At 38.1% G+C, this 22555-nt stretch overlaps 1 protein-coding gene across 2 annotated transcripts; it reads right to left on the bottom strand.

Moving 5' to 3' along the window:
* Positions 1-14666: 14666 nt before the first annotated feature.
* LOC123877233 (dnaJ protein homolog 1) lies at positions 14667-20802 on the bottom strand. 2 transcript variants are annotated; one of them, XM_045923790.1, is made up of 3 exons: positions 20657-20802; positions 19634-20474; positions 14667-16664 (listed from the first exon to the last, which is right to left on the bottom strand). In XM_045923790.1, the coding sequence occupies exons 2-3, from the start codon at positions 20459-20461 to the stop codon at positions 16431-16433; spliced, it is 1062 nt and encodes a 353-aa protein (XP_045779746.1). In that variant the 5' UTR covers positions 20462-20474; positions 20657-20802; the 3' UTR covers positions 14667-16430. The 2 variants fall into 2 exon arrangements, with proteins under 2 accessions (XP_045779746.1, XP_045779751.1); XM_045923795.1 differs by having other exon boundaries at positions 20653-20778.
* Between the last annotated feature and the right edge of the window lie 1753 nt (positions 20803-22555).

The raw sequence follows: 22555 nt of genomic DNA, 5'->3' as shown, positions 1-22555 counted from the left end.
GATAGGTAGGTACATACTACATAGGGTAGGTATTACATATAATATTTTTGGATTATCCAGCCTTCGCGGATCGACCTACATCCGACCTACGATCGCCGACATAATATGACAAGGTCGCGACTTTGATTCCTGAAGTAGGTAGGTTTGTAGTACAAACCTACCTACTTCAGGACTTTGTAGGTGAAGGTTTTCCTGAAAATGGATTTGAATTTTCTTTAGAGATTTTTCCAAATTAATTTTTTTAGGATTCCGTACCTCAAAAGGAAAACGGAACCCTTATAGGATCACTTTGTTGTCTGTCTGTCTGTTCGTCCGTCCATCCGTCCGTCCGTCCGTCATGTCTGTCAAGAAACTTATAGGGTACTTCCCGTTGACCTAGAATCATGTTGGTAATGTCAAGTTGGTAAGTAGGTAGGTCTTATAGCACAAGTACAGGAATAAATCTGAAAACCGCGAATTTGTGGTTACATCATTTAAAAAAAAATTAAAATGTGTTTCAATTTTCAAAGTAAGATAACTATACCATGTGGGGTATCATATGAAAGGGCTTCACCTGTACATCCTAAAACAGATTTTTATTTATTTTAATGTAAAATAGTTTTTGATTTATCGTGCAAAATGTTGCAAAAAATACCCGAGCATGGAAGCCTCAGTGCGCGAGTCTAACTCGCACTTGGCCGGTTTTTTTGTGAATGGAATAAAAATACAGATTGCAAAAAAATCTGACCAATTTAAATTAAGAAAGTAGGTAGGTACCTACCTCCTACCTAATAGCTCGAACTTTCTAAAAGAGATTCAGAATTTAATGAGGAATGAAGATATTATGATAAACCTATTCGATAATAATTATATTATAGTTAATCTGTATAAAGCCGTGATAGTCTAGTGGTTAAGACGTCCGGAGGTCAGGGGTTCTCTCCCGGGCTCGCACCTTTTGGGTCTAGCCGGATAAGCATAGCGAATCGGCCCCCAAATGACAACCTATTTCGAAACTTAGGTATCAATATCGCCTTGATGTACGAATACGATTTATACAAGTTTCGCCTCCCTACTCCGCTTTTTCCCTGAGATATTAAAAAAAATGTGCGTGAGTACGACTATCGTTCAAAGTGTCATTTCTCGGAAAGTTTTAAAGATACAAACGTGAAACCAACGCGAGATTTTAGGTGACCTTTAAGAGCATATTTTATATTTTTTTCAGATTTTTGGAATGGTTACGAACATTTTTTTTTAAATAAATAAAAATTTAATTATTATTATTTCAGTGTTCCTTCTTAGGTACAATCACTGAAAAAAAAAATGTTATAGTACTTGACATGTACTAATACTCAAAAAAAAATCGTTTGGAAAAATATAGTGCAACACTGTAAAAAAAAATTAAGTTCCACGAAACTAGGTTATACAAGGATATAGACATAGGCACATGTACAGTGTTACTAGGTAAGTCGACCTAGATTCGTTATAAGGTTGTAGGGAAGGTCAAATGCTATCAAAAACTCCATAATACCTATCGGCGAAAATAGCCCGTTTTTGAGTTTTTCAAGAAAAATAAGAATTGGGTTTTTTTTAATTAATAAAAAAAGTAGCGCATATTTCCAACCTTTTATACAATTTCTGAATAGCAGACATCGCAACTTAACAATTAAGTAATAAAAAATAATCTTTAAATGTTTTGCATTAGGGTTCAGATACTTCACCAGTTTCATACTTTAGATCTTTGACAAAAAGCTATTTTTTTTTTTAAATAGCACTTACAGAAATTCAATTCTTTGAACATAGCTGCGCTTTCGTTTTCTATTACCACCTTTTAAGTTTTGACTACCTTTAAATAAAGTTAAAATGATTTAAAAAAATTTAAGAGTTGAGAAAATCTCTGTAGTGCTCAAATTGTTGAATTCCTTCAGCTAATTTTCAATTTATTGAAGGTTGTAAGAAGATATTATAGCCAGGTAGGTAAGAATATTGAAATGTTTTATTGCTTAGTTAGTTTAATTTAAATTTTGAAGAAAAAAATAGCACTTTTGACAAAGTAACTAATTATGAAACTGGTAAAATATCGGAACCCTACTGCAAAACATCTAAAGGTTATTTTTTAGTACTTATTTATTAGTTGGGATGTCTGCTATTCGTTAACTGTATAAAAGGTTAGAAGTATGCTCTAATTTTTTTTTATTAGTTAAAAAAAAAACGAATTCTTGATTTTCCTAAAAACCCAAAAAACTCAAAAACGGGCTATTTTCGCCGATAGGTATTATGGAGTTTTTGATAGCATTTGACCTCCCCTACAACCTTATAACGAATCTAGGTCGACTTACCTAGTAACACTGTACATGTGCCTATGTCTATATCCTTGTATAACCTAGTTCCGTGGAACTTAATTTTTTTTTGCAGTGTTGCACTATATTTATTCAAACGATTTTTTTTGAGTATTAGTACATGTCAAGTACTATAACATTTTTTTTTTCAGTGATTGTACCTAAGAAGGAACACTGAAATAATAATAATTAAATTTTTATTTATTTAAAAAAAAATGTTCGTAACCATTCCAAAAATCTGAAAAAAATATAAAATATGCTCTTAAAGGTCACCTAAAATCTCGCGTTGGTTTCACGTTTGTATCTTTAAAACTTTCCGAGATATGACACTTTGAACGATAGTCGTACTCACGCACATTTTTTTTAATATCTCAGGGAAAAAGCGGAGTAGGGAGGCGAAACTTGTATAAATCGTATTCGTACATCAAGGCGATATTGATACCTAAGTTTCGAAATAGGTTGTCATTTGGGGGCCGATTCGCTATGCTTATCCGGCTAGACCCTTTTCGGAGTTAGGTAGATACCGATGTGCAATTAAAATATAAGTACGTACGTATCACTTGCTTTACCGGTGAAGGAAAACATCGTGAGGAATCCCTCAGGCCTGAGTTCTCCGTAATGTTCTCCAAAGTGTGTGAAGTGTGCCAATCCGCACTTGGCCAGCGTGGCCGACTAGGGCCTGAACCCTTCTCACTCTGAGAGGATACCCGTGGGTTCATCATGATGATGGTAGCGGCAACAGAAATACCTACACTCTGTGAAAATTTCAAGTCTCTACCACCTATCTATTTCATTACGGTTCATGACATACAGCCAGACAAACAAACGGACAGACAGCAGAATGAGAAGGGCTTAGGCCATAATCCGCCATGCTGGCCAAGTGCGGATTGGCAGATTACACGAGAACAGTAGAAAGGCATGCTAGTTTCCTCACGAGGTTTTTCCTTCACCTTTAAGCAAGATAATGCAATGTTCGGTAATTACTCAAGTAGGATGGTAAGAAACACAGAAACAACACGCACGAATGACGAAGACAGCAATTTATTGATAAAGGCAGCTCATCGGGAGGCTCTTTAATCAGTCGGGGTAACCTTCGTGATCACGTTCCGGCCTTTTCACGGTACACGTGACTTGTGGCGCGCACGTGTATTGGCCTTTTTACAATGTCACCTAGTGTTGCTGGTTAACATCATTTTTCTATTTCAGTAGTAAAAACAGAACAGTATTGAGGAATTTTCCAGGGTCAGTTCCTGAAAAACATCGCAGATGGACCTACAATTAATTTGAAAATCCAAAAAAAAAAACTGCTATTTTATAGTTTTCATGTATTTCTGTCCGGAGTTCCCTAACTAACAACCAATTTTTTTTTTGTTTAAAACCAATGGAATAATTGAGTTATGATTCATAACTCAATTATCCCATTCGCTGGAATGGATAGATGAATGGATTCATAACTTATTTACATTGATTGCAAATCACCCGATGTTACGCACATTATCATATTATATCTAATTAAATAGAGTAGTTCTAATAGGTAGGTACGTATTTGAAGCAAGTTAAAGCGAGAGATCGGATCAAAGCGACCTCTTGCTCTAACTTGGTTGTCGAACTAGGTTAGCGATATGTGTTTGCTTCAAGTAGGTATAAAACCTCCTCCACTTACTATGCTACTACTGGCTTCTTCGTGTTCATTTTCACGAGTTTAGGTGTTTTTCAACTTATTTCTTGGCAACACAGACGAGAACCATTCTAATCGCGTTTGCCGGTCAAATACCGGTTCACAGCAGCGCGACGACTCGATTACCGCAGAACTTCTCGAAGGTGCTCGACGGCCGATGCTATGTGCTAACCTAACATACTTTCGAGTAACTTCGCCTTTGCGGTTCCGTCTAGTGCTCTTCATACAGGCAAAAAGACATTGCCTTGTTTTTACCCAACTGCGATGAAGCCCAAAAGGAGCGTTATGTTTGACCTGCTTGTGTGTAGTATGTCCGTTCCTATGTCCGCTCGTAACTACTCAAACGGATTTTAAATGATACCTCATTAGATTCGTCTATGCTGCGAGTTACTGAGTACCTATCTACATAACATTTTTAGAATTAAAATTATGGTTTTTAATGCGCTTTAATGTGCAGGTTGAAAAAGATACAGTGCAAACTATTTTTTTTTTAATAACTTACTAAAGATATTTACCACACGCGTAGGTACCTATTTAATTTCTCTGGTCTGGTCTGGTGGGAGGCTTCGGCCGTGGTTAGTTACGAGTACCACCCTACTGGCAAAGCCATGCCGCCAAGAGATTTAGCGTTCCAGTACGATCCCGTGATAGAAACCAAAGTAGTACCTATAATATGGGTTTAATGAAAACTGCCGTACCCCTTCCAGGTTAGCCCGCTTCAATCTTAGACTGCATCATCACTTACCATCAGATGAGATTACAGTCAAGGGCTAACTTGTATCTGAATAAAACAAAAAGCCTTCGTAAAAGATCAATTTCGTTGGAAGCACGTTGGAAGTGAAAGTGGTCTGGTTGTAAATCTTGTGCTCTAGAATATGAAATGTCAGCGCCTGCGTCGCGTGGAGGTTGCAGGAAAGAGATGAGCTTATATGGCGTTCGGAAAACAATGTAAGCTTAATAACCACTGTGTCGCAATTACTTATCTCACAGTAATTACTTACTACCGACAAGGTTCATGCTACGGTTAAGAGGAGTTTATTTATTTGTAACTAGTACGCTTCAAACTTTAGTTTGGTTCTCATTCTCAATCAAACTAAGTTTTTTTTTTTGGATCTAGCAACATTTACATAGAAATCTTTGAGCCCGTGTAACTTTAAAACTGAAACTACAAAACACATTTTTACGTAGACAGGCAGACCATAGACAAAGATATTTTTTTCTAGAACCTATCAGCTACTATCTACTGTTCTTAAGTTTTAAGGGTTTTTTTTTAAGTTTTAGGGGTTTCTTAAATTTTAAAGTTCTTTAAATAGAAAAAAACTGATCCTTAAAATTTAAAAACATTTTTGAATATAATTATTCCTTACTTATTGACGGATTGATGATGGTGATGATTTCAACGTGTAAAGAAACTAGACTCTTGGCTGAAGTGAAACCGTGTTAATTATTTACTCACATGTTTACGACCTATATTAAACAGTGACCGTTCATTGACCTTTTTATTAACCCCCGACCCAAAAAGAGGGGTGTTATAAGTTTGACGTGTGTATCTGTGTATCTGTGTATCTGTGTATCTGTGTATCTGTGTATCTGTGTATCTGTGTATCTGTGTATCTGTCTGTGGCCTCGTAGCGCCTAAACGAATGAACCGATTTTAATTTAGTTTTTTTTGTTTGAAAGGTGGCTTGATCGAGAGTGTTCTTAGCTATAATCCAAGAAAATCGGTTCAGCCGTTTGGAAGTTATCAGCTCTTTTCTGGTTTTCTTATTACTTTTATCCCAGGACCCCCAGAGGTTACGTATTTTCTGACACAGGAAATATGTACGATTGAGTAGTGTTAGTAAGTACTAAGAAAGCATGCCTAGCCTACGTGCTAGCTTGCTTAGACGGCCAATTTTCAGGTATCTGATAATCAAGGTACATAAAACCATTACTTACCTCACGTAAATTCTCCAAACTGATTTTTACGTATATTTTCCTTAAAAATATGTCGCCAATACTCCCAGACACTTCCCGCGTCGGCCGTATTGCTTTGCAGACGCTTTAAAGCTCCCAAAATAAGTAATTACTTAACTGCACGTAAATTCTGATGCTCCATTTTTATATATGTCCACCAGACAACTATTTTAAAACCTTTTACGAGAAGACAGACCGATCCAAAGGGCCAATCATCCCCTAAATTCAATTTTAATGCCTCTGTGGGTTTGAGCGCGAGGGCATCATTATCTACGCGCATGAGACTGAGTAAGACATGTATTAGGATATATTGACTTCTCTCTCACTCTCTTATAGTTTACTTATGTCAATTAATTATTAATATTTAAAAAAAACAGCTAAAAATTAAAAAAATTGGAGAATTTACGTGAGGTAAGTAATGTACCTTGATTACCTGATACCTGAAAATTGGCCGTCTAAGCAAGCTAGCAGGTCTGTAGGCATGCGTTCTTAGTTCATACTAACACTACTCAATCGTCCACATTTCGTTCGTCAGAAAATACGTGACGGCTGGTGGCCCTGGGATCTTTCACTATTGTAACAGAGGTTCATAATATTATGTCAATTGGCAAATGTCAAGCTGTCAAGATGGACGTTGCTTAGATACATAATTATTTATTTGAAAATAATGTTTTGGAAAACTCTGATACTTTGGATCGTAGGCGCGGAGTTTCTAATTTATAAAATATTATAATCGCAATTAAACGAGAAAACATCAATTCAATTATAATATCCAACAGTCAACCAAAGGCCACGAACAATCAACCCAAACCCAAACCATAGTCAAACTATTTTTAGGGTTCAGTAGGTATCTGTAGAGAAAAAAAAAATGTTGTAGCCTCGACAGTTGTAGTCGCGTAGGTGTGCATGGCATCATTAAATATCGTGGGAGGCGATGACCCTCCGCGCGGCTGAGGTTCCCGCATCGTAGTCGCTTTGTCGCGCAGGTTTGGATGATGCATTAGGCGCACCTTCTTTATATTTTATCTGCTTGAACTCAGCTTATTCAGAACGCTCCAGTTACCTAGTTACCGTCCAAACGAATTGTATGCCTATTTCCTGCTGTAGTCTGTACATATATAAATAGTAAAAGTCCCTCCGCCAAGTTTTCTATTAACGAGAATACATTGAAGTCGATGTCTATACCTACGCAATGATTTCAGAAACTACTGTAGGGATTTTCATTCATTTTTAACCCCCGACCCAAAAAGAGGGGTGTTATAAGTTTGACGTGTGTATCTGTGTATCTGTGTATCTGTGTATCTGTGTATCTGTCTGTGGCCTCGTAGCGCCTAAACGAATGAACCGATTTTAATTTAGTTTTTTTTGTTTGAAAGGTGGCTTGATCGAGAGTGTTCTTAGCTATAATCCAAAAAAATTGGTTCAGCCGTTTGGAAGTTATCAGCTCTTTTCTGGTTTTCTTATTACTTTTATCCCAGGACCACCAGAGGTTACGTATTTTCTGACACAGGAAATATGTACGATTGAGTAGTGTTAGTAAGTATTAAGAAAGCATGCCTAGCCTACGTGCTAGCTTGCTTAGACGGCCAATTTTCAGGTATCTGATAATCAAGGTACATAAAACCATTACTTACCTCACGTAAATTCTCCAAACTGATTTTTACGTATATTTTAGGCAATATCCTTAAAAATATGTCGCCAATACTCCTAGACACTTCCCGCGTCGGCCGTATTGCTTTGCAGACGCTTTAAAGCTCCCAAAATAAGTAATTACTTAACTGCACGTAAATTCTGATGCTCCATTTTTATATATGTCCACCAGACAACTATTTTAAAACCTTTTACAAGAAGACAGACCCATCCAGAGGGCCAATCATCCCCTAAATTCAATTTTAATGCCTCTGTGGGTTTGAGCGCGAGGGCATCATTATCTACGCGCATGAGACTGAGTAAGACATGTATTAGGATATATTGACTTCTCTCTCACTCTCTTATACTTATGTCAATTAATTATTAATATTTAAAAAAAATCAGCTAAAAATTAAAAAAATTGGAGAATTTACGTGAGGTAAGTAATGTTTTTATGTACCTTGATTACCTGATACCTGAAAATTGGCCATCTAAGCAAGCTAGCAGGTCTGTAGGCATGCGTTCTTAGTACATACTAACACTACTCAATCGTCCACATTTCGTTCGTCAGAAAATACGTGACGGCTGGTGGCCCTGGGATCTTTCACTATTGTAACAGAGGTTCATAATATTATCATCCATCCATCCATCAGCCTGTATGCGTCCACTGCTGGACATAGGCCTTTCCAAGAGCGCGCCACCAAACACGGTCCTCCGCCTTCCTCATCCACCCGCTCCCCGCCACCTTCTTCAGGTCATCGGTCCAGCGGGCAGGAGGTCGTCCCACACTGCGCTTACCGGTACGCGGTCTCCACTCCAGAACACGTCTGCCCCATCGGCCGTCGGTTCTGCGACAGACATGACCTGCCCATTGCCACTTCAGCTTGCTAATCCTTTGAGCTATGTCGGTCGCTTTTGTTCTTCTGCGAATTTCCTCGTTCCGGATTTTATCCCTGAGAGTGATACCCAACATAGCTCGCTCCATAGCGCGCTGAGCGACCTTTAGTTTGTGGACGAGGCCAACTGTCAGTGTCCACGTTTCTGCTCCATACGTCATCACAGGTAGGACACACTCATTGAAGACCTTAGTCTTAAGGCTTTGCGGTATCGACGATTCGAAGACCTGACGTAGCTTTGAAAATGCTGCCCAGCCCAGCTGAATTCTTCTGTCAGCCTCCTTGTCGAAGTTGTTCCTGCCGAGTTGTATAATCTGGCCGAGGTAGTTATATTCTTGAACAACTTCGATGCTAACATTCCCGACGGTGACGGGTCTTGAGATAGCGTGCTCGTTAAACATTACTTTCGTTTTGTCTATGTTCATCTCAAGACCTACTCGTCTGGAAGAACAGCTAAGCTCGATCAGCATTTCCTCAAGGTCCTGCAGCGATTCAGCCAATAGAACTATGTCGTCCGCAAATCGCAAGTGTGAGATATTTTCGCCATTCACGTTTATGCCTCGACCTTTCCAGTCCATAATATTATGTCAATTGGCAAATGTCAAGCTGTCAAGATGGACGTTGCTTTGATACATAATTATTTATTTGAAGATAATGTTTTGGAAAACTCCGATACTTTGGATCGTAGGCGCGGAGTTTCTAATTTATAAAATATTATAATCACAGTTAAACGAGAAAACATCAATTCAATTATAATATCCAACAGTCAACCAAGGGCCACGAACAATCAACCCAAACCCAAACCATAGTCAAACTATTTTTAGGGTTCAGTAGGTATCTGTAGAAAAAAAAATGTAGCCTCTGTTGTAGTCGCGTAGGTGTGCATGTCACCATTAAATATCGTAGGAGGCGATGACCCTCCGCGCGGCTGAGGTTCCCGCATCGTAGTCGCTTTGTCGCGCAGGTTTGTATGATGAATTAGGCGCACCTTCTTTATATTTTATCTGCTTGAACTCAGCTTATTTAATTTGACAAAATACGTTTAAAATTCATCATCATCAGGATCAACCCATCGCCGGCTCACTACTGAGCACAAGTCTCCTCTCAGAATGAGAAGCTACCAAACTGGCCAAGCACGTATTGGCACACCTCACGCACCTTTGAGGGAGCATTATGGCCAACTCTTAAGCATGCAGGTTTCCTGACGATGTTTTCCTTCACCCCTTCGTTGTCTGTCTGTGTGTCATCTTTCAAGAGAATCAAAACTTATAAATTGGGTACTTCCCGTTTACGTAGAATCATGAAAGGCAGGTAGCAATATCTTATAGCCCAAGCACTCTACTCCTGTGGCCCAAGTAAACAGAAAAATCCGACAACTGAATTGTCATTACATTAAAAAAAACTTGTACGGAACTCTTCATGTGTAAGGCAGACTCGCACTTGACCGGTTTTTGAAAGTTATGTCAAATAAAAATTTGACATGCAATAACAAACAAAATGAAATACAAGCCACTTTATTCCTTATTTCATCGGGTGAAAGTCGATTTCAATTTAATCGTAGGTATATCTTGAAAAGCCATGTGAAAAGCGAACTATTATACGACTACGTAAAATGGGTACATTTTTAAAGCAACGACATGTTAGAAACAGATATTTCGTTTTGGTCGTGTTAAACTATGTGAGTCATTCAGATAGGTAATTCTTGATTTAGTGATGTTCGGTCAAAAATATTTCATGGAACGTATAATTAACATACCATTGATGTTACTTTTGAAGAGATATTAGCTGCCTTATTGGATTTATATTATTATAGAAATTGGGTTTTAGAATGGCACAAATAAACGGTAATTTATGAATAAAAGTTTAAAAAGCGTGAAATAAAAATTAAATTAAAAATTTAAAAAACCCCCGACACATAAACCTCTAAAAAGTAAAAAATAATAGGTAAGTATGTATGGGCCCTTTAAGAATAGTATAAATAGTAAAGTTTTTATCCAAGCGTTCGTTGCGTCGGGGGACCGCTAAAGACTATTCTTTCTACAACAGATGACTTTCATAGTTTATGATAGGTAGCGGTCCCCTGGCGCAACGAGCGCTTGGATAAAAACTTTACTATTTATACTATTCTTAAAGGGCCCATACATACTTACCTATTATTTTTTACTTTTTAGAGGTTTATGTGTCGGGGGTTTTTTAAATTTTTAATTTAATTTTTATTGACCAATAAATAAATAGTTATACTGATTCTGCAAGGTTTAGTTAGATTAGCTAGGTCAACGGGAAGTACCCTTTCCCGTACCCCTTACCCCGTTCCCTTTAGACAGACAGACAGACAACAAAGTTATAAGGATTACTTGGAACCCTTAAAAATGGAAGTCGGAGAGCGTTCTACTTTTTTTTCAAAGAATATTAGCCATTTTAATCATGACTAACATTCCCCTTACCCCTCCAACTAAGCGTAAAACTTGTGCTAGGAGTAGGTACGACAATAGTGCAACGGGTGGGGTTTGAACCGTCGACCTTTCGGATCTCAATCCGCTCCTATAACCGTTGAGCTATTGAGGCTTATATTCTAGCAATGCGTATAAGAAACGAGGAAGCGATACGCTTCATTCGACTCCATGGAATTTCGACTCTCTTGCGATGTGATCGTAAAATGGCGAGGGAATGTTCTAGTTTAGAACCAGTATGCGGTTTAAGCTATCGATCGGTAAGATGGAGAAATACTTATGTTTCCTATAGATATATACATTTCTATGTAGATTATACAAGTTATGAAGGTCTAACTGTCGGGAAATAATCCGCAATCACGAAGTAATATCTCGTGGAGGCGGCGCCGCTGATATTTTTACTTGTGACGCAGAACGCTCAATGTCCCGCTCGTCTGCAGTGGCCACGAAACGAGCGTTGGATTATGAAGAATTTAAAAACACAATTTGATGGATTCATACAGGGTGTAACCAGTGTGCCTAGTGGGAGATTTTTAACCTATTCGATCGCGTAAAAGTTAACTGCGTTTTGTATGGAATTGAAACAGCGCCATCTAGTGACAAGAATATGGCGCTGTTTCAATTCCATACAAAACGCAGTTAACTTTTACGCGATCGAATAGGTTAAAAATATCCCACTAGGCACACAGAACGCTAGCAAAAACGAAGACAGGTGATAGTATTCATTTCATTCATTCACTTAATTGCACTTGTAAACGTCTAATTTTATAATGCTTGTTTCACGAAATTAGACGTTTACACGTGTTGTTAATGAAATTAATGTCGTAAAACTAATTTTGTAATGTAAATTCCGCTTTATTTAAACCCGCGTTTTTAGTGGCCTAAGCATATAACAAACAGCGTGTTCAGTGGCCTCTATACTCCAGCCTGCGCCAAGGTCCGCTCCCGTGCCAGCGCGGATGACGTCACTCATTCCTCCACAACTATTTATTAAACTACGCAACGCCCATTATGTCCCCTGTAAGTAGTTGGATTTAACAACAGTTTTAATGGGTTTTAAATTATTTTGAACTTGAAATTATTATGGTAGACAGAAATAACCACAGGCGGTCCATTTGGACTGCAAAATTGCAGTTGGATGCGGTTATTTGGTAAAATTGCCAACGACACATGGCAAAACCTATCTATCCGACTATCCGTCCGTGAACAAAACGGGTCACTGACTCACTGAATATCGCATCGCACACGAGGCGATGGATTTATAGTATGGCGAAACACCATAGCAGCTGTACCTACTAAAAGATGTAAAGCTCTTTTCAGACTACGCTATAATATAATTAATAGCATATAGCATATTAGTTTATAGCACAACAATATCGCGCACCATACATTCACTGTACGATGGTACGATATAATATATCGTAGTGAAATATCGATGATAATACTATCGATATTTTAATAATATTATTATTAGCTTACTTGCCTTATTTGCTATACTCTATATCTCACAATAGTATAGCGTAGTCCGAGCGGACAATAGTCTACGCAGGTTTTAACCCCCCGTCCACACTATGCCGGTGTGGCCTGGGAAGCAGCGAGGGACGGAGGCAGAGACGTAGTGTGGGCGCGTTACTCGCGTGTTCCTCGTTCACGCCCATCGCTCCCTGTTTTGTCGGTAAGTATGCAATAGCGCGCACGCTGCCAGTTTCGACGTTCATCGCGTTGCAAAGGCAATTAGTGACCTAGTGCGGTAGCGTCGCGATTAATTGCGCGAGTAGAGCAGCAGTGTGTGGACGGGGGGTAATGGTTTATTGAAGTTTTGATGTGAAAATGCACACAGGTCTAAAAGGGTATCCGAGACGGTCAAGCGACTTGATGGCAAGCACGTAGATTATTGCTTGAGCCAAGCATTTTGACATTTTACAAAAAGTGCTTCATGCGATTTTTTATAAGTATTTGCTTGATGCAATATAAATAAATAATTTTTATTCGGGACAGTGTCAACCGGTGACCCCGCCGTACAAACGAAGGAAGCACAACTATCGACCCACTATCGACCAAATCTCTGTAATTACACGTCACGCACACAAACTCAACATAAATTCTACGAAACTGGCCACTTAACACCTTCCGATACGCATTTGACACAACGTAGTGATTATATTTTTTTGTTTGACACTTCAATGAAATAATTTAATTTTAAATCGTATCGTAATCGTGCTGTGCAAATTACACAACTTCAAATTGAAGTCTAGGGTTGTCAGAAAATAAATGGGGTAATTTTGCCTAAAAATGAGCAATTTTTTTTCATTATATTTAGACAAATTTATATTTTATTTTTGATGACAATCATAATATAACTAAGCGAAAAAGGCTGTTTTGTTAATTAAAAGATTTTAAATTGATATTGAAATTTAACTAAAACAAAACTTATTACTAAATTGTAGTACATTTAATATACCAGTCTCCGTCATAATAGCTGCATGCCAAATTTATCATGAAGTACCTAGGTACCTACGTAATTGGTGTACGTACGTTGGACAGATAAAAACATACGTTTTTATCTGTCCAACGTACTTACCATGTTGTCTTCTATGTTTTTTGTAAATGTATATGTTTGTGTGTGCAATAAAGAAATAAATAAATAGGTAATCAAAATCTTACTACATTAATAATATTATTTAGTTATAGTTAGTCCATGATAGGTTGTTTTGGTAGGCACCCACCAAAACAACCTTAGCGACGAACGGAGGACTCGTCACGCGTGATGTGGTCAAAGATGGGACGCTATACGGATAGCTAGAATATTTATCTTTATTTAGGTATTTTTTAAGGTCATAAATGTCAGAAAACACAAGACAAATAAAATATGAACCCATTTTGAATTAATAACTTTGAATTTGGCTTAGAGAAAAAAAAAACCGCTACCCAAGAGCCGCTTTGTGTAATTTGGTAAGAGATCTACGATATAGGGATGTAAACTTGCCCGGTGTATAACACCAAAAGTAGTGAATAGTCTACTAACCCTGCGAGATACGCTAAATAAAATCGCTAACTGGTACATACTTGGATTATTATTAAATATTTTTAGTGAATATATTGCGTTTTTATATTTGACTTTTTAACTTTTTTATTTTTAACTGTCAGGATACGATTATATAGTAAACATGGTGATGGGCACCCTGTTAAGCAGAGATTTTCAATAAGGCCAGAGGCCCTATACTGTAATTAATCAAAATTATGTAAAAACAGAATAGGTAAATTTTAATACGTTGCAATCGATAAATTATTATTTTCTAGCATCGAACATCCATCGATTTGTAACTATCATAATAAAGACTAATCTAATGAGATCTCATTTTTTAATAATCATCGTGAAAGGGAAAAATAGGGAAAAATAGGAAAATAGGCAAATTTTCATATGTGAATGGTATCATTCCATAACGCACACATACTCATCAACTGACAGTTCCCCTGCTTCATTTGACTTTTCGGAGCATACCATCCTGAGTATTTATTCATCCAAGGACAGTGTTCGAAAAATGAGAAGTGTGCCTTTTGCGGGCTCAAGTTGCTTGAGAAAGCAAAACCAAAACTACGTGCTTGTCATCAAGCTACTCGACCCTCTCGGAAGCATTTAACATAAAAATAGATCAAGAATTTTTATTAGAATCTGTCCTTGGGAATCGAACCCGCAATAGATAATCCATGGAAATAGGAAAAATTAAAAAAAACCAGCTTGAAATGTTTAATTATGTTTATTTTCACAGTAATTATAAGTAATAAGTTTTTCTTTTGTCACCAAAGAAACGGCAGTCAAGATTGGAGTCTACTAAGCATTTACTATAATGTTTAAGCTTAATAAATATTACTATTACCACTAATATATTACGAATATATTATTATGAATTTGTTTACATTGGGGGCGCTATACACGTTTAAATCTACCATCCAATTTAAAAGTATGTATTTAAATCACATACACACTGTCCAGCCTACTAGATTCAATTCAAACTTAACTATGCAAACATGGTGGACTTGAGACATGCAGTAACGCCCCATCACTGATAAAGCAACTAAAAACATGTCACCATTTTAATTATTTACTTTATTGCAGAATCAGTCAAAAAAATTTACAAAACCTAAAACTTACAATCACTGCACAATCAATCAAATATTTACATTTACAAAATATTTACAATTTACAAAAATTAAATAATACAGTTAACAGTAAGTCACAACCTCACTGCTTCCTATTCTAAAACGGATAGAAAACACTCACGCACACATTAACTAAATTAAATACAACTTTCAGGCCTTCTACAGATGTGCCACCAACACAGCTGTAAACACATACCCAACTCAGTAAGGCAGTGTCCAACAGATTTAATCAACCTATATGGACTTGGGAATAACTTGGGCCCAGTACTAAAAGATGGAATTATTGGAAGTTACCTAGTTGGCAAGTCTGTAGATGCCTTTAGAAAGTCCAAACAAGAAAAAAAAAATCATTTCTATTAATAATTGTGAGAATTTCTCTTGTAGTTACTTGTTTACAATCAAAATTGCTTGACAGGCATTGTTTTCAATAGCTAAATAATTGTCAAATGACTTGGTCATTTAGACTTGTCTAGTCAAGAATTTATACAAATGCTTGCCGTCAAGCATGCTTGATCGTCTAGGGAGGCCTTAAAAAGTCACGACAGACAGACAAGTCTGCCCAACTAAACTCACAAACATAATAATATGAGTAAGCATTTAAATATTGAAACCTATAGGAATGTCCCATTAACATTTTTGAGCATTTTCCATACTCCTTGGGGTGTTATTCACCATGACATTCAAAACATAAGCATGTGTGAAATAATACATTTATTTCATTCATTCAATGGTAAATTATGTACAATCTTTAGAAACATTCCAAGTTGGGAAGGGTTTTTTTTATATCAATGTGTTTTATAGTGCATTCTTTTGAGAACTCCCTTGCCAAATTTGCTCTCAGTCAACTATCATGTCAAAAGTACTATTTTAGACCTCAAGGATGAACCATAGTTTTGACATGACATTTGACAGAGCAAAATACGACAAGAGAATTCTAAAAATTGATGCATTATACACATGATTATTATTTGAATGCCAAATCAGTCAATACTGACAGCTGCTTAAAATATAAGGGCACCTTAAATTTTGGCATCAAAAATCTTCACTCAATATTTGAGGTGCCCTCAAACAGTTCTTAGTATTGGACAGACAGTGAATAAGCCCCAAGTTGCTAATGAGGTACCTGATAGTCTTCAAATGTAAACTAATTAGGTAAAATGTCCATAAGTATCTCTTTAACACCTGTACTAAGTCCGTCAGGGAATTTAATGTCAAATGCCACTAGCAGGTCACCCTTCCGCGTAGGTTCCTACCTAGGTGAGGTTCCTTAGGGAACGGTAGCCCGTAGCCAGGGAACTTCTTAAGAGTTGCCAATGAGGTACCCGAGTCTTCAAATGTATGTAAACTAATTAGGTAAAGTGTCCATAAGTATCTCTTTGACACCTGTACTAAGTCGGTCGGGGAACTTAATGTCAAATGCCACTAGCAGGTCACCCTTCCGCGTAGGTTCCTTGGGGAACGGCAGCCCGTAGCCTGGGAATCTCTTAACGGTGTAGGGTTTGACGATTTCTCCTTGAAGGTTGACTGTAATCTTCTCACCTGTCATTGTTGGTACTTCGATGATGGTGCCACAGAGTGCCTGCAACAAAAGAGAATGGAGTTCAGTTAACAAGTACTTTTTAAACTATTCAATGATTTACATTACAGTAGGGCCTCGTTAATCCGGAGAGGCAAAAACAAGACCCTTTCCGGATTATCGAGGCGTCCGGATTATAGTATGCCATATTAAATGTTAATAAAACACATGTTTAACCTTAGTTTCTTTAATCAATTTTTAAATTATAGCATACAGTCAAAATGTACATGTTCAAAATTACATACAAACAACTATGTAAGGAAATCAGCAAGTTAAAATAAAACATTAGTTAATTCTTCTTGAAAAAGTCTGTAATACTCTTCTGTTTATAATTTTCGCACTTCATTTCGAAAGCCCGGTCTCTAAGTCGACGGAGAAACATAACTTCGTGGCTATCAAATTCGTTATCTTCAGCCCATTTTAAAGCTGTGTTTAAAGCTCCTACTGCCTCTGAATTACCAACTTTTGTGATTTTTAGAATTTCAACGCTATTGTCCTCATCTTCCTCATCGTCCTCACACATAGCCGCTCGCACAATCTCCTCATCAGTTAACACTTCATATCTTTGTAACTCGCTTTCGGCACCACCAGCAGCCCATTCTTGAGCTTCTGCCTCACTTATTTGAGGATCATTGGGTCCCCTCAACCTGTTAAAAAGCTGGGCTAAAGGAACATCATCTTCTGGTTCGTCATTATCAGTGAGAAATTCAGGGTGCAAATTCTTCCATGATTTGTTAATTAGCGATGTCTTAACATTGGCCCAGCAATTAGCCAAAAGAAAAACTGTGTCCTTTAAAGTTATCGATTTTAATGAGTCCATGAGGTTTTCAGAACATAATGCAAGACAGTTAACCAAAAGTGATTTGCGGTAATTTAACTTCACATTTTGTATAACGTTCTGATCCATTGGTTGTATACACGCCGTGGTGTTAGGTGGCAGGAACATTGCAAAAATGTGGCCGTCTTCAGAGACAAGTTCATCTGCTGATGGATGCCCAGGACAATTATCCAACAATAACAGTGCCTGAGGAGGCAAATTAACAGACAAAAGATGGCGGCGGACCGCGGGAACGAATTCCGTTTTAAACCACTCAAGAAACAAGTCTTTCGTAACCCAAGCATTTTTTTGTGCACGATAACAAACAGGAAGACGTGTTGATTTAAATGCCCGTGGGTTTTTTGATTTGCCGACAACAAGCAATTGAAGTTTATGAGTTCCAGCCGCATTTGCACAAGGCATGAATGTCACTCTCATCTTCATCATTTTCCTTCCGGAAGCCGACTGCTCATTGCCAGAGGCTAATGTATGATCTGGCAATAATCGCCAGTACAAACCAGATTCGTCAGCATTGTAAACCTGTTCCGCTGTTAATTTTTTCTCTCTAATAACTTTCTGTAACTCTAGTTGGAATGGTCCGATAGCGGCTTCATCATTTGACAGTTTTTCACCGGCCATTTTTAAACGTCTTATTCCGTGGCGTTTTTTAAATTTGTCTAACCATCCCCGGCTTGCATTAAATCCGATATTGGAGTTTGTAATCTGGCGATGAAAAATTCGAGCTTTCTCACAAATCATATCACCACTTACAGGAACATGCAATCGCCTTTGTTGCAAAAACCACGTAAACAAAGCATCTTCTAAAACAGGATTTTCCGATTTCTTTAGTGTTTTTCGTACACCGGGACCACGTTCTGTTAGGCTAACAAACTTCAAGAGTCTTGTCTTTGTTTTTCTTTATGTCACCTACAGTTGACCTGCCTATACCAAACTTCCGAGCAATGACAGGGTAGCTGTCACCCTTATCTAACATTTCTATAATCCGTAATTTGTCTTTTATTGTTAATGTCGAATGTTTACGTGGCGGCGCCATGATGTTAGCGAGCGCACTTAATTGACACTACGTATTACACGAAAGGCGATAAACAAAAGACTGACGGCGCATTGGCTCATGACAGCCCCCGCACCTACACGCCGCCGGGCCTCCCCCGCGTATCCCATTGCCCGGCCGGATTACAGCGATCACCGAACAAGCGAGAGTCCGGATTACCGAGGCCCTACTGTATTTCCATGATATAAATGATTTACATTATTTCCATGATATAAGTCAAAGTCAAAAAAAAAAAAAATTCAAATATAAAGACCATTCACATTGCCTAATTCACTACAAGAATTAGTTAATTAGTCAGGGGTTTTAGTTTTCAACTTTATCTTGTTTGTTATTATCTTGAAGTGTCAAATAATATAGCAAATAAGAGCGTTATGAATTGTTGATAAGGGTGTTAACACCCTTATCACCTTTGGTGCAAAGTTTTACAGCACCTTGGGGTGTAAAATAGAAGAAAGGCAACTGTCTATTATTAAATTAAACAAAGTCTATAAACAGTTGTTAGTGAGATGTTTCTAGAATCTAAATTGTTAAGTACCTACCACATGTTATTATAATAACTTATTAACATGCAAGTCTGATATTATTGACTCATCACATTCAGAGGCGATAATAATTATTATACTGATTCAACTCTGCCATTTAACAGTAATTCCCATTGAAATTATTTATTATGATTGTATGAAAAAAACCCAATATTGTTTCAATCATGGTTACAGGAAAACCCTAATAATAGGGTTGGCCCAAACATGAACTAAAACTCGGAAAACCCAAGTACAAAACAAGTTGTGCTTGGTTAGATGGCACAACCCTAACAATAATTTGAGTTCATTGAACTTTGGGTGAATAGCCCTTATCACTATTTATATAATGGATTCAACAGATTTTGATGTCATTTATGTTTGTAATTGGGTGTTTATGATCATATTATGATTGTAATTGGATGGTCTATAAAAATGTATGGAAGTATACTCAAATTTGCAATAATATGTTTTCATTGGTATAAAGAAATATCTGCCAATAAAAATGAACAAAGGCAAGTAAACGAAGATAAACAAGGAAGACAATAAACAAATAAACACATACCTGTTTGAGTGATATCTTGGCCGTGTATCGAATGTCAGAGCCTTCCCTCTTGAACAGCGGGTTGGGCTTATCCCTGATGATGAACACAATGTCTGCCGGGATCTTATTTCTGCCCTGGTCTCCTTCCTTCTGGAAGGTGATCTTCGTTCCTGCCTTCCAACCAGGTTTAACATGGATGGTGAGGACTTTGTCTTCTTTTTTCGACGTGCCATCTGGTTGGATGACGCGACGGGAGATCTTCATCTTCTTGACGCATCCCCGTGCGATGTCCTCTATGGAAACGTACAAATCGTGCTCTATGGGCGGGTCTTGAGTTTTCTCCTTCCTGTTGGGTGATCCGTGGAAGTTAAAGCTGTGGCTCCTGAACGCGCCGCCCGGGCCGCCGGGCCTGGCCTGTCCCATGCCCATGTTGGCGAACGGGTCCATATCCACGTCCATGTCGCGGTCGAAGAACATGGTGGTGCCTCCCGAGCCGCCGTTGAGGTCGAAGAACGCTTGGAACGGACTCGCCGAGCCGAAGAACTGCGCGAAGGTCGCTCTCGGGTCCCCGTGGTAGGAGTATGAGAAGGACTGGCCGCCACCCGGTCCGTTCTGACCGCCCATACCTCCCTTCAAGCCTTCTTCTCCATGTGTATCGTATATTTCCCTCTTTTTCTTATCAGAAAGCACTTCGTACGCTTCCGCTACCTCTTTGAAACGCTCCTCCGCCCCGGCGGCTTTATTCTTATCCGGGTGATATTTTAGTGCCAATTTCCGATACGCCTTTTTGATCTCGTCGTCTGTCGCGCCTTTCGCTATTCCTAGTATTTTGTAATAATCCTTTCCCATTGTGTATAATTACCTGAAACAAAGAAGAACAGTCCTTTAGTCTTCGTTGACACCTTTTTTGGAGATGTAGATTTGAAGAGTTCACGCAATCCTACACGTCTTCCGAATTTTTGCTGAGTTTATATTCGCGAATTTATGACACGATCAGACCAATCGATAAAATATTAGCAAAATAAACACTCTGGGAATACTTACAAGAACTGTTCTTATTAAAATCCACTAAAACTAGATGAAAGTTCAAAAATATCCACAATTTCCACACACAACACAACTCACAAGTTCACACTATGTACTTCACAAATGAATGAAACGCAACGCGGCTGTCGCGGCAAAATATATACATTAAAACGTCTAGAACATTCCAGGGCCTTCACTTGATGCGCAAGGGAGATGTAACACAAATAATACCGCACGAAACGTGTGCGATAGAAAGAGATAAATATAATTCTAGCTATTCATCTACAGCCGAACATTGAACGTAGACTTGACGTCGCTTTATGCAAACAGTGTGTTTTCAATGACCCCATTTTGTTTGTGACGCAGTAAGAGTCGCGCTAGACGAATGAAAAGCAAGTTTAATAATACGAACCAATCACAATGCAGTGATTGAAAAAAAAGTTTCAGATGCGCGTGGTTGAAAACATTTTTTATTAGGAGATATTTGCAACGAAAACTGACCAATTCACACATGCGCATCGTTTTTTTTATAAAGAAAGGGAGGCAGGGGGCCGACGGGGCCGATAATAATGATCGGTTCTAGACCATATTTACCAACATTTCGATTTTGATCCATATTACTCTACTATAAGGCATAGAATTGAACGAAGGTAATAAAAAAATATCTGTCAAGCGCGAGTGGGACTCGCACATGAAGGGTTCCGTACTAATAGTATGTTTTTATTACTAACACTTTTTTTTTGTTATCTAATCACCGGATTTTCCCCGTCACTTATGCTAAAAAATAACATCTCTAAATGCTACCTGCCCAATTTTATGATCTAGGTCAACGGGAAGGTCAGGAAGTATCCTATAGGTTTTGATTCCCTTGACAGGTCTTGACAGACAGACACAAACCAACAGACAGACAACGAAGTGATTACTTAAGGGTTCCTTTTTCTCTGTAAATACGGAAGCGGAACTCTAAAACACATGCAGGCATTTTATTTTTTTATCAAAGATTAGATATAAAGTTACATTCAAACACTAAGTTTATACCTACAACATATTTTTACCTACATACAAAGTAAATACTAGAAGTTTCCATTTGAATTTAGTTTAACAAGCTTGAAATAATAATTAATTGACGGTCGAAGTCGCAAACCAAGGAAAGGTCTCCATCATCGAGTGTCTGGAGTCCGGACTGGACGGTACTTGGTACCTACATATTAATAAGACAAGCTCGAAACACAAGTTTTCCTACAGTTTCTCATAAACGTAGACAGATCTGTACGAAACACAAACACGTGAGTGCGATAAAACGGGATGTAGGAATGGATGTCACAGAACATTATTACCCTAGGCGGGATGGATGTAGGTCAAGAAATATTTAAATGCCACAAAATAAGGTGATCATGATCATAATATTATGCTTCGAACTCACGTGTGGCAATGTACCTACTTACCTAGATACCTCCAAAGACATGGATTTACATTTACATCGCTGAGTACCTACTACGTTCTAGCGTTCTAGAGATCAAATAGTTTTTAAACTATAATATATTTTTATGTTAGGCTATCATCATCATCATCAACCCATCGCCAGCCTACTATTGAACAGGTCTCGGTATCCTCTTAGATAAATGGGAAGCGTTTAGGTCATAGTCCACCACGCTGGCTAAGTGCGGATTGGTACTTGGTAGACTTCACACACCCTTGAAAACATTATGGAGATTTCCACACGATATTTTCCTTCATTCATTAATTCAGAAGTGATAAGGCTTTAATAGACGGATAGACAGTACAAGTGCTAATCTACCTAAAGCTCTGGTTTCCTCCAAAAGCGGTGCCATCATGTAGCGGCCGTAATACAGCGATGAATGATGTCAAAAGGTGGAAACCAGAGCTAAGACCTAAGTAGAAGGACACCATCTTGGA

This window comes from Maniola jurtina, chromosome 2 (assembly GCF_905333055.1).
Source record: "Maniola jurtina chromosome 2, ilManJurt1.1, whole genome shotgun sequence".
Taxonomy (NCBI): domain Eukaryota; kingdom Metazoa; phylum Arthropoda; class Insecta; order Lepidoptera; family Nymphalidae; genus Maniola; species Maniola jurtina.
This window is presented reverse-complemented; position numbering and strand designations above follow the sequence as displayed.

Coding starts and splice junctions, on each gene's coding strand:
- LOC123877233 (XM_045923790.1), bottom strand. CDS start 20,461: ATGGGAAAGGATTATTACAAAATACTAGGAATAGCGAAAGGCGCGACA. Junction 16,665..19,633: donor CCAAGATATCACTCAAACAG/GTATGTGTTTAT, acceptor CTTTTGTTGCAG/GCACTCTGTGGCACCATCAT.